Source organism: Botryllus schlosseri, chromosome 9, assembly GCF_051294905.1.
Source record: "Botryllus schlosseri isolate E-star chromosome 9, Bs_hap1, whole genome shotgun sequence".
Lineage (NCBI taxonomy): Eukaryota > Metazoa > Chordata > Ascidiacea > Stolidobranchia > Styelidae > Botryllus > Botryllus schlosseri.
This window is the reverse complement of record NC_137244.1, coordinates 7,102,796-7,122,875: the sequence shown is the minus strand read 5'-3', so window position 1 is coordinate 7,122,875 and position 20,080 is coordinate 7,102,796. Positions and strand designations below refer to the sequence as shown.

At 39.2% G+C, this 20,080-nt stretch overlaps 1 protein-coding gene across 1 annotated transcript; it reads right to left on the bottom strand.

Moving 5' to 3' along the window:
• Nucleotides 1–6,694: 6,694 nt before the first annotated feature.
• Nucleotides 6,695–18,660, bottom strand: LOC145446064 (solute carrier family 22 member 21-like). The gene is made up of 3 exons (XM_080324242.1): nt 18,159–18,660; nt 10,480–10,701; nt 6,695–7,289 (listed from the first exon to the last, which is right to left on the bottom strand). The coding sequence occupies exons 1-3, from the start codon at nt 18,360–18,362 to the stop codon at nt 7,185–7,187; spliced, it is 531 nt and encodes a 176-aa protein (XP_080180368.1). The 5' UTR covers nt 18,363–18,660; the 3' UTR covers nt 6,695–7,184.
• Nucleotides 18,661–20,080: the final 1,420 nt, after the last annotated feature.

The following is a 20,080-nucleotide window of genomic DNA, read 5'->3' as shown; positions in this document are numbered from 1 at the left end:
ATTTGAGGGTTAACGAGGGTGAGACTGTCCTTTTTTAGTGAAAAGAACTGATCCGGCTCTGATCATTAGGGTTGTCCATAATTTGGAAAATCTCAAAATTTATGCGTATCCATGACTCATTCTATAGACTATAGTTAAAAAACGTCAATGAACCTGCAATAAGCTCACGGGAAAGTCGTTACCATTTGTCTAAATGCGTTTGAAAGTAGCTGCCGTAGAGTGGGCGTGTCAGCGACCATAGTACGGCAAGCAGACTAGTAATCACGAAATCACGGCGTTTGATTGGCTAATCTGCTACGCTTCAATGATCACGACATTGGCGGCTTGTTGATCAGCTGGTCAAGGAATCGGCTAACGGCGGTGATTCTGTAAGTGCATTGTAGGTTGGTCCGCCAATCATGATTTAGGATTAATTCAGAACATGTTGAGTAACGAAACACATGATGATCAAAGTCTAAAGGAAACATCTACTTACCCCCACCCAATAGCAACCTAACTAAGAGATCTATCGACTACTCGGGACCTATCATCTGGAATGCATTACCACCACATATCCGTGAATTGCCTTATAATAGATTCAAAAAAGCCCTACTTGATCACCTCTTGTCGTTACACTAACACTGTTGCCCTACCTCGCCCAGACATTGCTTCATTGATCATTTGCCACCATTGTTTAATTTTTTTTTTCCTTCAACTAAACATTTCTTTACAGCCAGACTGTTCAGAGTCAAGTGAACCTGTTTGATGCTGGTGTGATCAGACTAGATGACCTTCACGGTCTTATCGATCATTCCTATCTAATACCGAATACTGTGCACGCATATTTTCTGTACCACCATCACTGCCGTTTGTTATGTATTTTGGTTCGATGAAAAATAAAGACTCTCTCTCTCTCTCTCTCAAAGAACAGCTGCTTCACAATATCTTTAAACACATGACATCATGGCGTATTGTGAAGATAACCGTTGTAGCCTGTATGCCTTGATTTCATTGATGGAAAGCACAAAAACAAGCGGAAAAATATTGCAAAGGCGCTTATACAAGTGGCAAACGAATTTCTAGTTTCAGAGGGGATGTAGGCTACCATCATTGAATACAAATATAAAGCTTGACATTGACACTACTTTGTCTGATCTTATTAGGCTGTTGTCGTGGTATATAATTGAAGTCTTGAATGCTGTAAGGGCTGGATGAATCTATCATTTATGCTTGGCACTTGTCAGATTATTGCAGCATAATGAATCACACCCGCAAGTGCTGTCAAAGTCCTCAATGATGCCGCGAAAAGAGCTGTAAAGATAAGCACAGACTATGCTGGTAGGACCAGCAAAAAAGACAGTTTGCTTGCATTGCTTAGCATGTCCTTAATGAATCTTAGATCATTACCGGCTGCATCACGACTAATGCTTGAATCAAACCAGACATGGACATAAAAATGATGCATTGAAGCGGTGTGGTAGTTACTGTCTTCATCAGAAATCCAATATAAGCTACCTGGTCGGCCCACATATCTTCTGAGCATACAGGATTGTGTCCAGAATCCATATCATATGGTATGCTACACCAGTTTGGCGATGTCTAATATACCTTACCTGCACCCAGAAAAACAGGAGCACTTGATGTAATCTCAAGCATATCAGATATGTAGGCTATTTCTGGTATCTATACTTACTTCTATAAGTTCACAATCATTCGCTGTTTCACCTCTGTCATGCCTGCAATAGGTTATTGTTGCACTAAAGCTATCGGTACCTAGTTTTAACACTAAAACATTCAATGACCAGATGTCTTATTTAATTATTAAATCACCAACGTACAATGCGCTTTCAGAATCATTGCCGTTAGCGAACTTCTTGAACTAGTATAAGCACATAATCAGCAAGCTGCTGTGGTCGTGACCATTGAAGCATAGCTGATTAACCAATCAAGAGACTTGATTTCGTGATTACTAGTCTTCTCGCCGTTCTATGGTCGCTAACACGTCCACTCTACGGCAGCTATTTTCAAACGCATTTAGACAAATGTTAACGACTTTCCTATGAGCTTATTGTAGGTTCATTGATGTTTTTTATCAATAATCTACAGAATGAGACATGGATACGCATCTTTTTTGAGATTTTCCAAATTATGGACAACCCTACTGATCATATTCCGGCCGTATCAGAAAAAGTTCTGATCCGACTCCGAACCGGCTCCCACCAAAAATGAGAAATCCGACCGGATATCCAATCAGGCTCCGGTCCACGCATCTCTCTAATGCAGAGGTCTCAGACTCAAGTGTGCTCGCATGCCAGTTTCCTACTTTTTGATGGCGCCGCGGGCCGCAGCACCGATAATAGGGGAATTCAATGTCTTTCCAAGTATAGGCCTTATATTTGACGGGACTTTCCAGACTGGCATTCCATACACATCGTGAAAATGTGATTAACTATTGTGAATTCACACCTGGCACGAAAAAATCAAATTTTAATATATTTGAATAAAATTGTTGCTGTACTTGGCATAGTTGCTCGTTATAGACACCAAAACATAGTACAAATGCATCAGAACATCGTGAAAGCTGCCACGTTACTATTCTGCAGCTACAGCGGACTTTTGACTGTCACAATAGAATATTTCAGAATTTTACAAAGATTGATCTGATATTAGAGCATTGGAGCAGTACATCCTTAGGGATGGTGTGAACGCAAGGTTCACGTTCGCGTTCTGTGTGTGAACCTCTGAAATTTAGATGTTCACGTTCACAAACGAACCCTGGTGGGTTCTGCACTGTGGACCTTTTCGTATATTATAATTTTCGCGTCATTATAACATCTTTGGCTGAAATTCGTTGCATTTCAACTTCAGACCACTCTGTGCACGGCGCTTGCAGCATAAAAAAATCAACACTAAATGAGCATGTACCGCTACCTTGCCGATCTCAACGATTTTACACGCGTTGTTACAAAAGGTTACTCGAAATATTCAGCTTTACTTTTGTGAATATTTAGTGACTCTCTGCTGTGAGCTTGACCTGCAATCATACAATATCAAGAACTAAATACACTACCTCTAGGTAGTCAACGAATGATGCTTCTTCAACCAGTCAACGAAATTTATATAAATATTACTAATAAATGATTGTTTAATGTAAAATATCGAATCCGTGCGATTGGGGTGTTGGCTACTGTACAACTTGTTTATGGGATAATATCGGTAGCTACTATAGAAACCCGTTTTACACTCTGTTCAATATCTATGTAGCAATTTCAGACGGCGAATACATTGTCCGATCTGGCCTAGACCGTTACGGCGTAAGCTTTTATTCCCTTGCAAGTCCCCGTCGAAATTGTTGGCAAAGCGACGGACGATATTGATTTTATGGAATAAATATAGCATATGGTTGCTCCAGTTGATACATTTGGCTAAGTCACCATGTATTTCAGCATTGTGGCTTAATATGACCTGAGTCGTCGCTATAGGCTGTGTAGGCGTACATATTATGATTTCACTAAAATGTAGGGCTGGAATTAGCAATATGACGTCACGTGACGTCATAAGGTTCACGTTCGTGTTCACACAGAACCTTTCAAAAAGGTTCGCGTTCACACGAACCTGAACCTTTCAGGGGTTCACACCATCCCTGGAGCCTAATCCGGGTTTCGGGCATGCATACTCCTGATAACTAGGGTATTGATCAGTTCATTACCAAAGTCAAATTAAATCAGCGTTAGATTTACCTCCGAGTATTGGAACATAGCCTATCTATAACAACTTGAATATAATGATTACTGTACCATAGCATTAAATATGTAAATTTGCCGAAGAATCCATTGGTCTTACAGCATTGAAGGCTACGACTAATTTATACTCGCTACATGTATTGGCGATGATAACAAGGATAAAAATACCCAAGATGACACAGGATGTAACTAACTTTACATCAAGAGGGTAACATATTTCCAATGTTTGTCATAACGAGTTGCTTAGATATCTAAATAAGCTACGCAACACAAGCTAAGACCTTTTGATATGTTAACATTCCCCACACCAGTTTGATAGTTTTTTGCGTCCGTGGTTGTACTAAGTCACGGCGTGCCGAATCACAATAATTCCTTCCGATATCGAGTTTTTCTACAAAAGATCGCGCTCAAGTCCCAACCACAATTTTCAGTCACGAATCAGGATTCATCAACGGGTCATATTTTACCATCATAAAGAAGTAGTGTGACGTAATAGTTGCTCTTTCAGTGCGTAGAACCTTTTGAAAGTGGTGTAATAGTGAAGTTTGATGAGTAGTTGTAGGCTTCCAGAATAGTTTTAGAGCGAATTTCCAGTTCTCCAATTAAAAAAAATTGTGGCAGTTAAATATTCTCGAATACTTCGAACTCCCAAATGCCGTCGCGGGCCGCACAAAATGGTCTCGCGGGCCGTCTGTTTGAGACCTCTGCTCTAATGGATATACGACTCCCGAATTTTTAAATGCGAGGGAGTGCGCAAGAGAGAAGCCGTCCCTTAGGGTTGTTTAAAAGAAAACATTATTTTTTACTTACAGCTATTTACTTGGTAGACGTTGCGTGCCAAATTTAACTACAACCAGTAGAAGCCGAGTCTGACGAACTTTTTCTGGCCATCTTTTGGAATTAATAAAGTTTACGTTGACGTAAACATGAACAAATATGACAAGCTGGAGTCACAAGCTTCGTTTACATTTTGCGAAATCTACATCTGCGCGGCACAATTTGTTTCCAGATATTGACTATCGCATGACAGATATAGTTATAACCTGTTAGTAAATTGCTTGTAGGGATATTTCCTTTTCGCGGTCGTTGATTTCAGGGTGGAAACTATGTTATTTGCGAATCGTTGCACCATCATTTTAACATGGTGATTTCGATAAGGTTGAAAAATTTCCAGGTAATCATTGTGATGTACGTTTTTTTATTATTGGGCGACATCTTTATCACAGCTCTAACAATGATATGTATCGGCCTCGCCTTCCGTCATATGCCCCCTCATTTTTCCACTTGTCGGCCACGTTATCCTGTATTACTGTTCATTCTGTGTACAGGCCTCCTCTTTACAACTCTTAAGCCAGGGTGTCAATCATACTGTCCGCGGGTCGCATCCCGCGACGAAATTCTCATCAGATTGAAAAATGCTTTGATTATCCAGCACATTTCTAACGAATGTTGATAGGTGACATTATAATCATACAAGCATTGGCGTTGTGTTTTCACTCCAGTCACCATAGGAATCTGTCGGTGGAATTGACACATAAGGAGGCGAAAAAAGCGCACACTGATTTCAGATTTTTATGGAATAAGGGAGCAAAAGTAGTTTTTATTAGAAGTGAAAATCCGTACGGTATATGGAGGTTACCTGATGAATATAATAGTCTCAAAAATATATCATTCAAATATCTGTGGTGGCACTGCTGTATCGCTTCTGACTCAAAAGATTCCCGGCGCCACAAAATCCGAATCGCGATTTAATATTATTGAAACAAATACCAAAGTCCGCGTTTACCGTTAAATCTCGTGTATTCCTCACATGGCGTAGGCTACGCAGGGCTAACGCCATATTACCACTGAAAGATAGGAAGCATAGAAATATGCCAACTTCAGATGGTTGTTGCATTCAACCGTCCGTCCAATCATCATATTTTCTCTTATTCCGTATTTTTGCGAATAATGGTGTCACTGTAATAGCACCAATACGATCTGTAGTATACTAATATGTATCTAGATTTGATAATATAGTATTTAGGTGAAGAACAAGGGCGTCAATTTTGAGGTAGAATCTTGGAATGATTTGACTGGTTCAGCTCGCCAGCGATCTGAAGGTTTGAATCGAATCTGCGACGCAAGTAGATATTGATACCCCTGGCTAGGGTTCTGGTTTAAATCAGGCTGATTTAAATCACTGTGATTTACATCAGGTTTTTTCGTTGATTTTTCATTTTCATTTTATTATTTTGATTTTATTGATTATTTTGGTTTTTCAAATTTTCTAACGAGATGCGTGGATGTGGTTTATTATCGGACAATCATGTGCATTTTATATAAACCGGAGATAGCATCTCGTCACCGGCACCGGTATAGCCCAGCTATTTAACGGACAGACGGGTAAAGAGTGAAGCGCGATAGTCCATCAATATGTTAGCGTTTTGCTGTGGATACTAGTTAGTTGTCTTCGACATGCTTCTGCTATTTTCGAGGCACTCGTGGGATACCGCAAACGAAGCGCAATACGGAGTCGCTGTCGAATTCGAAAGATTCCCTCATCTCTGAGCCAGTTTGCTGACAGAAACCACTCCATCTATCGAGATGAAGATGTAACTATTATGGATGGTCCCGATTTGACTCAAAATGTCTCCTCGCTACTAGAACAATTCAGTAATAATTCTGGCGACACATCAGTGTCACACAGGTTAAACGTTTTCAGCTATCATTAACACATAGCTTGAACGTTTTCAGCTTTCTGGATGATGATTCACAGTCCCACATTATTAAAGTTTAAGCGTTATCCTTCATCACCTTGATTGACATGGTCGTCAATCATCCCATTTTCTTTTGTTCGTTTTGTTGTTATTATGAGTAAAAAAAACATAAAAGTCAAAAACAAATCATGATTTGAATTATTTAGTTGATTTTAATCGATTTTAATCCAGGGCAGAATCATTTTAACTAGAACCCTACCCCTGGCTTACGCCAAAACAAGTGTCGATTTCAAAGACTACACCAAGTCGTTTCCACCTTTTTATTATATCGCAGTCTTGTCTTAATAATAAACTGAACATGAGTGCGCGAATGATCACAGGTCAATGTCAGTGACGGAAATGTCGAGGTACCCATTTTCGGGGGCCAGTGACGTGACGGGCTTGTCATGTCTAATTTATTACCGTTATTGGAACATTTATATGTTTAATTAGATATCCTTAGCCGTGTAAAAAAAGGCTGGGAAAGTTGGTGAGTGAAGTCTGATAGAATTGGGTTTCATTGTTTATTTGTACATGCACTTTCGTTTGCGGTTTACCTATTTATGAAGCATTACATCATCACTTAAGTAAATACTGAATAATATCCAAAGACAGATTTGTTACCGCTTGGCCTTTTGAAGCCGCTGAGCGCTCGTGAAACATATGCGTATAAACCTACATTGAGTAATTTGCCTGCAACAGAATAACCATTATGATCCTAATCTCACCAATCCGCCATGGATGTTGGAAAAGTGCCGACCATTGCTCCGAAGTGATACAAAGACGTCGCGAAGGGTTTTTTCCAGTCGTCTCCACACACCATGGAGAACTGTGAAAATAGAAACAATGAGTTTATAAATATTTCAATGCAACAACATATTTGACTCATTTCCCAACTCCAGATATACGTAAAAGTTATGGCAAATGAGATCATATCATGACATCGTCTTCGTATTGTCATTTCCTATGTACGAATCTATAGGATACATACGTCCTACTAGCATATTGTTTTCAAGTAACCCGTTTTGGGACATGTCCATCGTCCAGTGTATTTCAAGAAATGTAGCAACATAATATTAGAATCCTTGTGGTTAGTTACGCGGAAAAATGTCATTAATGGTTATCAGACCTTAATTGATTTTGGTCCAATGTCGCCTCTAGTGATTTTGGTACAAGTCGATATACACAGAGGTGTATTGTGCGACGATCGAAAACGCCGAGTTGAGACTCTGTTGAGATATCGGTGCTATAGCGAATATGCAAAGGTGGTCCGTAACGAGGTACTTCTACTTTTTCGAAGTACTCAAGTAGTTTTCGGCTTACTCAAGTAGATATAATTTCCCGCTACTTCTACGTATACTTCGTAATATGTTGAGATCTACTTACTTACTGTCCGCTGTTGTCAGTTTGTCAAGTAGAAGTAGTTTATTACGCCAATCAGAAAGACAACCTGAGGAATTTCGGGGCTGTTTCCACGGATTATCAACATTTAATTTTCATAAAAGTTTAGTAAAGCCCAGAATTTTCGTCGCGCTCGCGCGTATCGGTGAATATAATTTAGGTAGCAGGTTGCGTGGTTCCGTTCACGCCTCATTGTCACCCAAACGAAATATTTCATCACAGTAACTATGGCCCACCATAGCGTTTGGAACCTCCATTTCGCAATCTAGCATGCACCTATCATATCGTAATCTATCAGCCCATTGCGTGACCTAATCTGGAAAAGTGGACTTTGACTTTTTCTCAGCTTTACACCTGTTGTAGCGGACCACTGTTGCAACTTTCTAGACAAAAGGCCAGAAATATATTTTCCGCTTTTTAGAAATAGTATTCATATTTATCTCTCAATTCCCAGTATCATGCTTTGAGTACTATTTAGTTTGAGTTCTTTTGTCTGCAGAACATACATGTTGAAGTCAGTAATTGGATGACACGAGTCACCTTTTTTATGATTTGACTTGACTCGAGTCACTTTTCAAAAATGACTTGACTCGACTTGACTTGCCTCGACGTTTCAGAAATGCGGATTGACTCGTGACTCGAAGCAAAATCTACGAGTCAATTTCAAGTCATCAAGTAATCGATGTCGACTAAATCGCTGTATCTTGTATCAGTTCGGATTGTTAACGATGCGCTGGCGTGTCCTGTGCGAGCAACCAATTACTCAATGATTGTACGTTTTACTAAGCCTCCATTGTTATATCACAAATACATTGATCGCATATGCAGTGATCGGAGCAATGTGTCTATGTTCTATAAACTCAGTGCTCTTCTTAACCAACCGTCTTGTATGATTTAAATCGAAGGAATATCGTTCATACGTTTATCATTGTATATCATGGATATGTGGGGGCGGGGGTACAGTATTGCACCATATCATTTTTTCAAATTTCTGAAGTTTCGTATTTTATCCTGTATTTTTGCTGACAATTCTATACTGGTGCTATACCGCTACTTGCGTAGTTTAGAAGTTCTACGTATTCGTGAGTGATACAACACATGTTTGCGTGTATAATCAACTCTTTATTCGTTCCTCGATTCAGAAGAAATGGGAACTGCAACTGTATTCAAAATAGCTAACAAAATGCAATGACTTTGAATAGTCTCGTATTTTGAAATTTCAACTTGACTCGACTCGTGAATTGACTCGTGACTTGACTTGACTTGACTCGAGGCAAAATGTGCAATGACTCGAGAGGACTCGTGACTCGAAGGTATTGACCTGAACCCAACACTGCAGTTGAAGCATACAAGCAAGTGTAAGTAATGCGTCTATATTTTCCGAAAATAAAGCTACACTATATGGCATTTTTACAATCAGCAAATTTCTTTATTAACGTATACTAATCGCGCAAAATGTTAACATCGCATCCGACCTCCCTTCTCCGTGTTGCCCTTCGACCACACTGCGGGCCTTATAATATGGGGGAGGGCGCCATACCATGATATTTTTTTGAATGGGTGTGTTCGAGTAAACAGAGGATTAGTATCGCATTTCTTTAATGCCATCATTTTCATCCCATGATGAGGACGAATGCTTATGCTGTCGAAAATTTATACCTCCTGGGATGGTTCAATATCAATCAAGGTCTGAACCTTTTGCTTAGCTCAATTTGCAGCTTTTGACAGTCTATATGCGAACGAATTACGATCGTTTTCGCAACTACTTACTTACTGGAGTAGATTTAAAGTCAGTCATTTCTACTTCTAATTTAAGTAGTTTTAGGCTGCTTTTAAAGGGACTACATCTACTAGTACTTGAGTAGATTGTTGCGTCGTTACTTCTACTTCTACTTGAGTAGCTTTCTTGACTACTTTGACCACCTCTGAGGTTGTACAATGTACATCCGTATTACATTATGTTATCGATCGATCCTAATACCTCATAAGTCATCATACAGGCCTAGTTACAAAGGTAGAATACGCAATACAAATTGGCACTTCTTCGTTATTCCCCACACATCGAAGAGAATATCCCCATGACATCAATAAATGCTTCCCATGAACATCAACAGAAAAATTTACAAACGTTAAAATGAATTGTTTTTCGTGTTGGGGTGGGGTCGACGGATATTAGGGATGGGGGAGGGGGATATTAGGGGGGATAAGGGGGATATTAACCCCTTCTTCAACCCTAATCTTAGGATATCCCAACCTTGACCCTAACCCACCCTAATGTCCCTTCCCACGACCCTAATATCTCCCACCCCGACGCTAATATTCCCTTCCCCGACCCTAATATTCCCCCAGCCCTAATCCCAACGCGAAAAACAATTCATTTTGACGTTCATAAATTTTCACATGTTCATGGGAATCATTTATTGGTTTCATGGTGATTACTTCTGGATATGTGGGGAATAACGAAGAAGTGCCTACAAATTACACGCATTGTGTGATCGTGTCTTACCGGAACTCCACATCAAGTTGAATGGAGGGAGTCGATTTATTACGAAGTTATACATTAACAGTTGATATCGCTTTTGGACGACTGGTTAAGCTAGTAGATGCGTATTGCTAACCTCGGTCGTCGCTGTTTCCTGTGCTTCTGAAAAATCGTAGGTCATTCCATACATGCAATTAGTCACTTCGGAACCGTTTACTTTGAAATGATCCGACCATGTCTCCATCGGATAGTGACTGTAATTTCTCTTGTACATTTTACACGGACTTCGAATAACTTGGTTTCGCTGATCCACTTCAAATGGGATGATTGATGAGACGATATCTTGGTCCTGTGCAATCTTGGATTAAATAATTCAGTATCTCATTTTGGTGCATTTGAATTATTTTGCTATTATCTGATCACAATTGCCATGATGGTCTATGCTACACACATTAAGCTAATGTGTTATTAATTAACCAACATAAGTTTTATTTATTGCCAATAACACAATGTAACAAAAAAAACGTTTTTTTTTTCCAGGTTCTAATCAATTTTTCCCTGTTGCTTAGGACCAGTAAGTGTCAAAAATCAACTTCATTCCATATAAACTTTGCTTTTGTGGTTTAGAGAATGAAATTCTAAAATCGCACTATTTTTTGAAAAGAAATCGAAAATATGGCTAAAGAACATCCAAGATGGATGTTGATCACCTTTAAATGTTAATACACTCTGCAATATTTGCCATTATATAGATATTTCTTTTTGCGGGGTGGATTGTTGAGGTTTGATATTTTATGATTTGCAATTGATAATTTTTATAATTTTTTTTAATTTTTTTTTAATATAACTCGGATTTAATTAGGGACTTAAAAATGGTAGCGTTTTTGATTGGTATGCCAGGAGGGGTTCACCAAGTATCTTTGGCACCTTTGCCCTTGGGATAGTAGGGCCACCACAGAACACTACAAAAAGCAAATATGGCCAAAACGAAACGGATTTTTTGTTGGAGAGAAAAACGTAAAGCAAACTCGGTTGATCAATCCAAATAAAATGCTTATGCCTCCCCTTCACATAAAACTTGGCCTTATAAAGCAATTTGTGAAAGCATTGGATAAAGGTGGTGACGCATTTCAGTTTCTCCAGAACTTGGTTCCTGAAACATCAGAAGCTAAAGTATAAGTTGGTGTATTGATTGGTCCACGAATTAAAAATATTCTCAAGTCGGATGATTTTATCCAAATGCTTAATGATGTTGACAAGAAGGCTTGGGATAGCTTTGCAGATGTGGTGAATGGGTTCTTGGGCAATAATAAGGAATGTGACTATGCCGAACTCGTTGCCAATTTAAGTCGTATGGAAACATGGGGTGCAGAATGTCTATGAAATTACATTAGGGTGGAGTGAAAAAAAGAAAATTTTGAATTTCAAAAAGTGCCTCTGATATTTGGCCCCAAATCAAAAATGAATAACTTCTATCATAATTTCAGGTTCTTACGCCCTCTAGTGGCCGAGCTAATTCACCAAACGAGTCGAAAATAGCTAATTTTGCCATATCCTGATAACCGCTTGTGCTAGAAAGCCAGTTTTGGGTTTAAAATCTGTGGAAGCAACATGTTTCTATCTCACTTCCATAGAACTTTGTCCTGAAAATGTACAGAAAAAAAGTTACAAGCAAATTGTCGATTTTTAGACCGCCATTAAAAGTGTTGGATGGTTGTACCAAATTTGCAATGCCAATTAGCATGTTACTGTTTGTTGCATTGCTGCTTTAACAACGAAATCTTGTTTGAAGGACTTATCAGTTGATTTTTATATCAACCTTGTATAATTTGGATAGTAGAGAGCATGATTGAACTTTCTTCATAGTTGCAGAGGAGCTACATGACCATTGGATTTGGTACAATGTATTTTCCATAAATGAGTTTCCTATCGCGCGAAAAGTCAATCAACTGATGTTGAAATTTAGTCAACTAACTCAGTATCACAAGAAATCTAGAACATCAAATTCTTATAAAGAAATGGAGTTCTTGCAAGATATTGATAAGCTTTTTGGCATATTCTGCTGCGATAGCAAACAGAGAGATAAAATTGCACTCCAATGTGGCTTAAGGATGGCACAGAAGGATTTGAAGATCAAAAAGCAGAGCGCTAGAAAAAATGTTTGGTTGACGCTGTGCCTCTTTCATCAGCTGACGAAAGATTTTGAAGGCAGTCAAGCTCAATCCAACAACCGGTGATTCTAATGCAGGTGCCAGCACTTCTATTCGGCAATTCAGCTTTAATCAAAGTGATTCAGAGTCAATGCAATCTTAATCAACATCTTCTGGTAATGATTCAACTTTTATGGGAGGTGCTCAACCATCAAACCAAAACCATGTGTTGGGGGTCAACTTGGCAAGAGTTTGTGAACGGTATAATGTATTGGACCTTACAGGAGCTGCTGCTGCAACTTGTGTATTGCAATATGTTGGAATAATCAACTAAAAAAGTGATTCATTTGTGGTAGATCACGGCAAATTACGAGGAGAGAAAGGTGCAGAAAAGAAATACAAAGAAGAGAAGCAGAAAACCTAAATCTTGTGTATGGACTCTACTTCGATGGAAGAAAAGATGACACTTTGAATATGGTCGAGGCACCCACTGGAAAATGCTCTATGACAACAGAGCTGGAGGAACATATTGTTTTAGTAGGAGAACCAAGTGAGTATTACCTCGGTCACTTGTCACCTCCCAATGGAAAAGGTCGTGTTTTGGCAAGAAATGTATCAGTTTATTTCCAACACCAAACTCTGCAAAAACCCAGCTGTCGTGGGATCAGACAGCACAGCTTCAATGACAGGGAGATTCAAAGGCTGCATTCGTGCAATGAACTTTTACAAAGACCACTACAATGGGCTATCTGCTTGCTTCGTGGTAATGAGCTGCCATTACGATATGTTTTCACAGCAATGCGTAATTCAAACACGCAATACAAGATTATAAATTACAACTTTCAAGGCGGATATGTAGAATGGCAGCTCATTACCATGAAGCAAGCAGATAGCCCATTGAAGTGGTCTTTGTAAAATTTCTTCCATTGCACAAATGCAGCCTTTGAATCTTCCTGTCATTGAAGCGGTACCGTCTGATCTCACAACAGCTGGGTTTTTGCAGAGGTCGGTGTTGGAAATAAACTAATATATTTCTTGCCAAAATACGACCTTTTTCATTGGGAGGGGACAAGTGACTGAGGTAATACTCACCTGGTTCTCCTACTAAAACAATATGTTCCTCCTGCTCTGTTGTCATAGAGCAATTTTCAGTGGGTGCCTCAACCATATTTAAAGTGTCATGTTTTCTTCCGTCGAAGTAGAGTCCATACACAAGATTTAAGTTTTCTGCTTCACTTCTTTGAATTTCTTTTCTGCACCTTTCTCTCTCTCCTCGTTATTTGCCGTGATCTACCACAAACGAATCACTTTTTTAGTTGATTATTCCAACATATTGCAATACACAAGTTGGAGCAGCAGCTCCTGTAAGGTCCAATACATCATACCGTTCACAAACGCTTGCCCAGTTGATCCCCAACACATGGTTTTGGTTTGATGGTTGAGCACCTCCCATAAAAGTTGAATCATTACCAGAAGATGTTGATTAAGATTGCATTGACTCTGAATCACTTTGATTAAAGCTGAATTGCCCAATAGAAGTGCTGGCACCTGCATTAGAAGCACCGGGTTGTTGGATTGACTGCCTTCGAAATCTTTCGTCAGCTGATGAAAGAGACATGCGTCAACCAAACATTTTCCCTTGCGCTCTGCTTTTTGATCTTCAAATCCTTCGGTGCCGTCCTTAAGCCACATTGGAGTGAAATTTCATCTCTCTGTTTGCCATTGCAGCAGAAGATGCCGAAAAGCCTATCAATATCTTGCAAGACCGTAGTTTCCATTTCTTTATAAGAATTTGATGTTCTAGATTTTTTGTGATACCGAGTTAGTTGACTAAATTTCAATATCAGTTGATTGACTTTTCGCGCGATAGGAAACTCATTTATGGAAAATACATTGCACCAAATCCAATGGTCATGTAGCTGCTTTGCAACCATGAAGAAAGTTCAATCATGCTCTCTACTATCCAAATTATACTAGGTTGATATAAAAATCAACTGATAAGTCCTTCAAACAAGATTTTGTTGTTAAAGCAGCAATGTAACAAACAGTCACATGCTAATTGGCATTGCAAGTTTGGTACAACCATCCAACACTTTTAATGGCGGTCTAAAAATCGACAATTTGCTTGTAACTTTTTTTCTGTACATTTTCAGGACAAAGTTCTATGGAAGTGAGATGGAAATATGTTGCTTCCGCAGATTTTAAACCCAAAACTGGCTTTCTAGCATAAGCGGTTATCAGGATATGGCAAAATTAGCTATTTTCGACTCGTTTGGTGAATTGGCTCGGCCACTAGAGGGCGTAAGAACCTGAAATTATGATAGAAGTTATTCATTTTTGATTTGGGGCCAAATATCAGAGGCACTTTTTGAAATTCAAAATTTTCTTTTTTTCACTCCACCCTATTACAGATGCTTGATGCTCACTTGGACGAGGTCAAAGATAATATGGGAGCTTATTCAGAAGAACAAAGGAAGCAATTGCATCGAGACATAAAAGATTTTGAGATGAGATACCAAAGGAAATATAATGGAAGCATGATGGGAGGGTATGTCTGGGCCTTAATGCGGGAAAGTAGAAAAGAAAATCCCGCAAAACATCTCATTTTTATTAATTTTATACTCAAACTGTTTTAGCCTAAAATATTTATTTAGATTTGCATTTAACGATGGTATTGATTCGGATACAGTCAAGATATTTATGTGCCAATTTCCATGTGCCAAATCCCTGTGCTTTGTGATTTGATTTTATTAACAAAAGTTCTAATTCGTTGCCTATTATTATGCCAAATCGAAATTAACCCTATGCCAGACAGAAAAATAGACAAAAGTTAGTTCTAATTTGCTTTGCGAAATAGCAATCGATAGCCTACGACTAATGCGTAAGAATATGCAGTAAATACGTTTACAGAATATAATTTCTTAGTCGATTCCAAGCGACTAAAAATGGACTAACAACGATCAAAGACAGTTTGATAAATATCCATTTCCTATTGGGCTAATCAGTATAACCATGCACAATATTGCACATACTAGCAAATTAAAAAAATTATTCTCCTAACCACAAAATCAATGTTTGGAATGAGATATATTGATTTTTGAAAGTTTCCAAGTGAGACAGATCAGGAAATATCAATTAAGACCTGGAAACAAAAATCGTGTTACAGGATGAAATCCAGCAAAACACCCCATCTTAAAGTGATTTTATATTCGCACTGTTTTAGCCTGAAATATTTATTTAGTTTTGCATTTAATATTGATTCGGGTACAGTTAATACAGTTATGTGCTTATTCCCATGTGCCATGTACCAGCGATCAAAGACAGTTTGGTAAATATCAATATCCTATGGGGTAAATCAGTATAACCATGCACAAAATTGCACATTCTAACAACTTCAAAAAATCACTCTCTTTCTAACCACAAAATCAAAGTTTGGAATGAACTATATTGATTTTTGGAAGTTTCCAGGTGAGAGTGATTAGGAAATATCAATTAGAACCCAGGATCAAAAATCGTGTTACACGGTGTACTTGTTGCTTACATCATAGCAAAGCTTGTCAAACTAGGGTACGCGTATATCGCTTACGGTAAGCGAGACAATTTTCGTGGGTATATATAAGCGAGCAAATTTATTTTTGTGTTACAGTGGCGATTTTCTGCAAAAGCGATATCATAACAAATTTTCACATTGTCGTGTAACGTTACTCTGTAACGATATGTCTAAAATATGTGGAGAGTCATTTTCTCTACCCTTCCTATTTCAGTTGTATATTGTGAGCAACGTTTTTCAAGCATACGCAATTGTACATGATGAAGAACGGATTTCGTGCCATACGTTTCGTTGAATGTGATTTACGCGTGTATACCTTTCCAAAACTTTCCCAAAATATATATACTGGTGGAATAGCGACAACTTCATCCAACGCAGTAAAATGCTGTTTCAAATTGTAAATGCATAGTTTGTTGTATTTTGTCTTTCAATTGCGCACACTTTAAGCAGCATTATTTTAATTGTTACGCCAAACATGCTGATTATTTGAAACGATATAAGCATCTAAAAAAAGTATGAGAACCCATGCATTATAACAACTCCGTGCGAGACTTCGTTAAAACCAAACATTATATGCTATAGTACCATATTGTCTTATATGGTGTGTCCATGTGGACTGTGGACACAGCGAGATTCAACGGCTCACTGCATTAGGGTTACGTCATACAATTGACCACAGGCAACTTTACGGCCATTTTTGACCGGCTTGCCCAGCTCTAAATTAGACAAAATAGGTAACAACGGAAATCCGCTGCTGTACTGATTACGAAAATATTAATTTTATTCTGCTCACGGCCCTGGAAACCCCCAAAATCAGCCTCGAATTTTAGATTGTTATCAAATTTGGCATTGTGATTGCAACAATTCTGTCTAGCAAAACGAGAGCAAAGCATACAAGAAAGAGGCTGACCGCATTGTTGCGTCACAATGCCAAACTCGACCACACTGCAAAATTCGAGGTTGATTTTGGAGGGTTCCAGGGCCGTGAGCAGAATAAAATTAATATTTTCGTAATCAGTACAGCAGCAGCTTTTCATTAATATCCATTATATCGAATTTAGCGCTAGGCAAGCCGGTCAAAACTTACCGTAAGTTGCCTTTGGTCAAATGGAATGTATGACATAACCCAAATGTAGTGAGCCGTTCAGTCTCCCTGTGTCCACTCCATTTAGTACCAGTGTTGGGATCAAGTCACTACCTTCGAGTCACGAGTCATTTCGAGTCATTACATATTTTGACTCGAGTCAAGTCAAGTCAATCGATTTTCAAAGGTGACTCGAGTCAAGTCAAGTCACTCGATTTTTGGAGGTGACTCGAGTTTAGTCGAGTCAAGTCAAGTCAAGTCACAAGTCAAGTCATAATTCAAGTCAAGTTGCCTTTTCGAAGTATGGGGAATGATAACGTCATTGCATTTTGCTAGCTGTCTGAAATACAGATTGAATGGTCATTGATTTTAAACCGATGAACGAATATAGAGTTAAATATTCACGTAAAAAGGCGCTGTATCACTCACATATACGTGAACTGCTAAACCATAGCTTATAGTTACCAGCTAAAATAGAGAATAGATACGAATTGATAAGATGCAATACAGTGCCCATTTGCAAATCGATATGATACAATTCGAACCTGCGCCAATGGTTGAGGACTACATAAACTATATCCGAATTCAATTTCAATAAAACAGGAAGTTTGGTTAAGGTAAAAACAGATATTAAATGCTTTACTATACTAGTTTACGACAACGTAGGCTGTAAGCTTCGATCACTTCGTTTGCGGTAAATATATTTGTGAGGGAACAATGAAGGCTCAGTAAAACGCACGATCATTAAATGATTGGTCGCTCTCAGGGTTACACCAGCGTTTCGCGAACAATCCGAACATATGCAAGATTCACTTACTTTTATCGACACCGATTAACTTGATGACTTGAAATTGACTCGTGAATTTTGCTCCGAGTCACGAGTCAATCCATATTTCTGATACGCCGAGTCAAGTCAAGTCAAGTCATTTTAGTAAAGTGACTCGAGTCAAGTCAAGTCATTCAAAAAAGTTGACTCGAGTCATCCCAACACTGTTTAGTACACCATGATAGTACTATACCAAGGTACTTACACTGGTATTGGTAAATTTGTAATATTCTGGAGGATAGGTGCAGTGACGGGGAGGATCATAGTGTGAGAACACAAAATGCAGCGCCGCGTAACAGTTTGGAATAGCAGATAACAATGACAGCATTGCCATGATCTTTTGATAACGTCCCCATGAACCGGCAGCGTCCAATGCTTCATCAATGTCCAATCCCGCTTTATCATCCATTCTGCAGGCTTATATGTTGCAGTACACTCTTAACGAAAAGTGCGAGTATTATATCCCCCTGTCCATGAAATTGGTGGATTTCGCTCGTGATAGACTCATATGGTTAAAATCCTACGTGCCGACTTGCATGATTTCCAACGCGCATAGGGTTCAGAGCTCCTTCCTACTTCATTGATCTAATCCCTGCATCCACGAAATCAGTTTTTTGAGACCGGGGTTTTAGTTACACTGTGGTGGGGAAACTGTGGTAGTGGAACGATTTTGGGCCAGCTTCAAACAATTCTTAACTTGATGTCGGTTAATATAGGACACTGCATAGAAGCAGGACCGTAACTGCCGCACCCCAAACCCCCAATTGGGGGGGGGGGGCGAGCTCGAAGGGGGCCAAGAATTATTTCGTGAATTAGCATAAATTATACATTAATTTTTTTAAATTTATGCAGCTTCGCGATATCAAGTTGTCAAATATATTGATTATTGGGTACTCTTCACCCAAGAAAAAATACGCAAGATTTATAGAAATGGGCATATCGGCGTTGGCCATTACCGCGCCACGACGAACCAAGATATAAAGTTTTGGGCCATGTAACATGCGACTCCAAGAAATGTGCCAGAATGATCGACAGCGAGAAAACTTTGGCCGAAAAGAACTGCGCTTATGCTGATACGTATACGTTTAATTGTCCACAGGCGCCTAAAGACTGACGCCGAATGTTCCTGTCTTAGCAATCTGAAGCTCACAAGACATATACCATCCCACAGGGAAATATTATATGCCAGTGAAGAAATAGCAAATTGAAATCGTGTGCGTCTTTTAGTTTAGTACATTTATGCGATTATATATTTTTTGACATAGCGAAGGTCACGAAATAACTTTCATGTAACGAAGTCATACCAACGGGTCCGTCCGCCTGAAGATGTTTAATTAGCCTATTATTTTGTCCCTACAGTTTCCAAGACACCTCACTCAGCTCTACCGGTAAATCTGATAACGCGAGCAGAGAGGACAAGAAATTGATAGCAATATATATGCAATTCCCGATCTTATTGACCGATTTCATTATGAATTATTGAAAATTTTCGCGCCTGGCGCGTGCTCACTGAATTGTACGACTAATTTCGCGGTAAAAGCGAACAACGTGATGGGGGAGGGTCGATTTATTGCCCTATGGGAGCCCAAGACCCTAGTCTTTTACAGGGCCTGACGAAGTGCTGTTTTTTTCCTGCCAACAGGTATACGCATAAAGATATTTATTCATTATTGAGTGGTCCTAACTTTTCAAACACACCTCAGTCCGCTCTACCGGTAAATCTGATTACGTGAGCATAGAAATGATAAAAATTGATGGCAATACATATGCAATTCTCAATCATTGACCGATTCAATAATGAAGTCCGCAGAAGTCCCCCAGAAGTCCGGTTTATCGCCCTATGGGGGGGGGCACAAGACCAACGTTTTGGGAGAGGGCCTGACGAAGTGCTGTTACGGCCCTGCATAAAAGTGTCATGGAGAACGAGTTTGTATTATGCAAGCTGTGCGTCCTTCTCGAACCTATCGAAGTTGCGATGTTGGAACACTCAGTCCCATGATGCAAACAATTCATGTGACTCTTACAATATGCAGCCTATAATAATTTCAAGACCGGACATTTTAGATCAGAGGTCTCAAACTCAAATGTGCTCGCGAGCCAATTTCCTAGTTTTTGATGACGCCGCGG